The following is a 2,478-nucleotide window of genomic DNA, read 5'->3' as shown; positions in this document are numbered from 1 at the left end:
AGACCTAGTCTTGCAAAGGGAGGAGTGAGCGGAGGGGTACTCAGTTGGTTGCAATCTGCAACCGCACCACTAGATGTCGTCAAATCTTACACAGTGTCCCTTTAAGAAGTGGTTAAATATGTCATAAAGCAGAACTTGGTGGTTGTTTGATTGGACTCATCCTGTCTCATCCAGGTGGGGACAGCTCGGTACATGGCTCCTGAGGTGCTTGAGTCCAGGGTGAACCTGGAGGACCTCGAGGCCTTCAAACAGATGGACGTTTACTCCATGGCTCTGGTCCACTGGGAGATGGCCTCTCGCTGCCACGCCGTCGGAGGTACGTAGGAGCTCCTCCATGTTTCTGTACTTCTTCAGGAGAATAGAGACGGAGAGGACCATCCGTCAGTCCACTTCACGGTTCAGGTCAAGGTTTTGGTGGGTTTTTTTTATGGTAATGTCGGTACCCCCGTTGGTCCAGAGTGAATTATCTCAGCAACAGTTGGGTGGACATTCATGGTCCCCACAGGATGAATCCTGCACCACCTCTAGTGCCACCAGGTGGTCAAAGTTTCCACCTCATCTCCCCGTCTACGACGTGGGCTGGAGCAGAATTGTCAGGAAAGAGGCAGGAAGGAGACAGGAAGGAGGCAGGAACGAGGCAGGAAGGAGACAGGAAGGAGGCAGGAAGGAGGCAGGAAGGAGACAGGAACGAAGCAGGAACGAGGCAGGAAGGAGACAGGAACGAGGCAGGAACGAGGCAGGAAGGAGACAGGAAGGAGGCAGGAACGAGGCAGGAAGGAGACAGGAAGGAGACAGGAACGAGGCAGGAAGGAGACAGGAAGGAGACAGGAACGAAGCAGGAATGAGGCAGGAAGGAGACAGGAACGAAGCAGGAACGAGGCAGGAAGGAGACAGGAACGAAGCAGGAACGAGGCAGGAAGGAGACAGGAACGAAGCAGGAACGAGGCAGGAACGAGGCAGGAAGGAGACAGGAACGAAGCAGGAAGGAGGCAGGAAGGAGGCAGGAAGGAGGCAGGAACGAAGCAGGAAGGAGGCAGGAAGGAGGCAGGAATATGGCAGGCACACATTTCTAGGAGGTTTAGTGAGCCTCCTGCACATATGTGGACGTAATATGTGTATTGATGTGTGTGTTGATGTGTGTGTTGATGTGTGTGTCGGTGTGTATGTCGGTGTGTGTCGGTGTGTGTGTCGGTGCAGAAGTGAAGAGCTACGAGCCGGCGTTTGGCTCCAGGGTTTGCGAGCAGCCCTGCGTGGACAGCATGAGAGACCTGGTGCTGAGGGACCGAGGACGGCCGGACATCCCCTCGGCGTGGACGCAGCATCAGGTCAGAGAGTTGAGACTGAAAGGACGACGTCCTCGTCTCTCTCTGTGTGTTGTCTAACTGCTGTCTGTCTGTCCTCCAGGGGATGAGCGTCTTCTGCTCCACCATCACGGAGTGCTGGGATCACGACCCCGAGGCCCGACTGACGGCTCACTGCGTGGTGGAGCGCCTCAACGTCCTGCAGGACGAGGAGGAGCGAGGAGGACAGCAGGAGGAAGAGGAGGAGGAACCAGGGCGAGACGCTGACAGAGAGGAAGAGGGAGAGAGAGAAAAGAACTCAGAGACACCAGACAATGACCTGAGTCCCTCTTCCTCCTCCTCTTCCTCCCTCCAGACTCCCCAGCCAGACTCAAAGACAGGCGGTTCAGAGGTATCCCATGATTCCCTGCTTCACACTGGTTCTGTGGTGTGAGCGGTGGACCTGGTCGTCCCACGCTGAGCGTCCTCCGTTCTCCTGTTGCTGGCTGCGTTCACACTGTCTGTTGTTTTTACCCCAGCTGGCCTGAAGCAGCTGATAGCGACGGGACGACAAGCGGCTACAAATGGACAGAAAACACTAAACTGTAGTCGCAGATAATAAAACAGACTCGCCAACCAAAAACCTTTTTCATCGCCCTCTCCCGGTTTCCTCCCGGAGTCACAATTGTCCCGTTTTTCTCCTGATTTGTGCACCTTTCTTCCTGTTCCTGGCACTGTACGGCGTCTATAAACTCTACTGTTTCTACCCAGATGAAAATAGAGCGACACCAACTGTAGTTAACAGACCAAAGAGTGCTGCTCGCAACCTTAGATATACAGACGTAGGCAAAGTTGTTGGTAACGTTCCGTTAAAGAGAGAAAAACCCACAATGGTCACTGAAATAACTTGAAACTGACAAAAGTAATAATAAATAAAAATTCACTGAAAATTAACTAATGAAAATCAGATATTGTTTTTGAATTTTGGTTCAACAGAATCATTTTAAAAAACAAACTAATGAAACTGGCCTAGACAAAAATGATGGTAACATTAACTTAATATTTTGTTGCACAACCTTTTGAGGCAATCACTGCAATCAAGTGATTTCTGTAACTCTCAATGAGACTTCTGCACCTGTCCACAGGTATGTTGGCCCACTCCTCGTGAGCAAACTGCTCCAGCTGTCTCAGGTTTGAA

General features: G+C 51.9%; 1 protein-coding gene across 1 annotated transcript in view; it reads left to right on the top strand.

The window, feature by feature from the left end:
* tgfbr2l (transforming growth factor beta receptor-like) overlaps window positions 1–2,111 on the top strand; it is a 23,697-nt gene extending 21,586 nt beyond the window's left edge. Inside the window, exons 6-8 of the mRNA XM_037788817.1 lie at window positions 175–316; window positions 1,198–1,325; window positions 1,405–2,111. Coding sequence (XP_037644745.1) covers window positions 175–316; window positions 1,198–1,325; window positions 1,405–1,734 — 600 coding nt within the window. The 3' untranslated portion in view covers window positions 1,735–2,111. The remainder of the gene's footprint in view (window positions 1–174; window positions 317–1,197; window positions 1,326–1,404) is intronic.
* Window positions 2,112–2,478: the final 367 nt, after the last annotated feature.

This window comes from Sebastes umbrosus, chromosome 13, assembly GCF_015220745.1.
Source record: "Sebastes umbrosus isolate fSebUmb1 chromosome 13, fSebUmb1.pri, whole genome shotgun sequence".
NCBI classification, from domain to species: Eukaryota; Metazoa; Chordata; class Actinopteri; order Perciformes; family Sebastidae; genus Sebastes; species Sebastes umbrosus.
The sequence above is the reverse complement of the archived record's forward strand: the minus strand, read 5'-3'. Positions and strand labels throughout refer to the sequence as shown.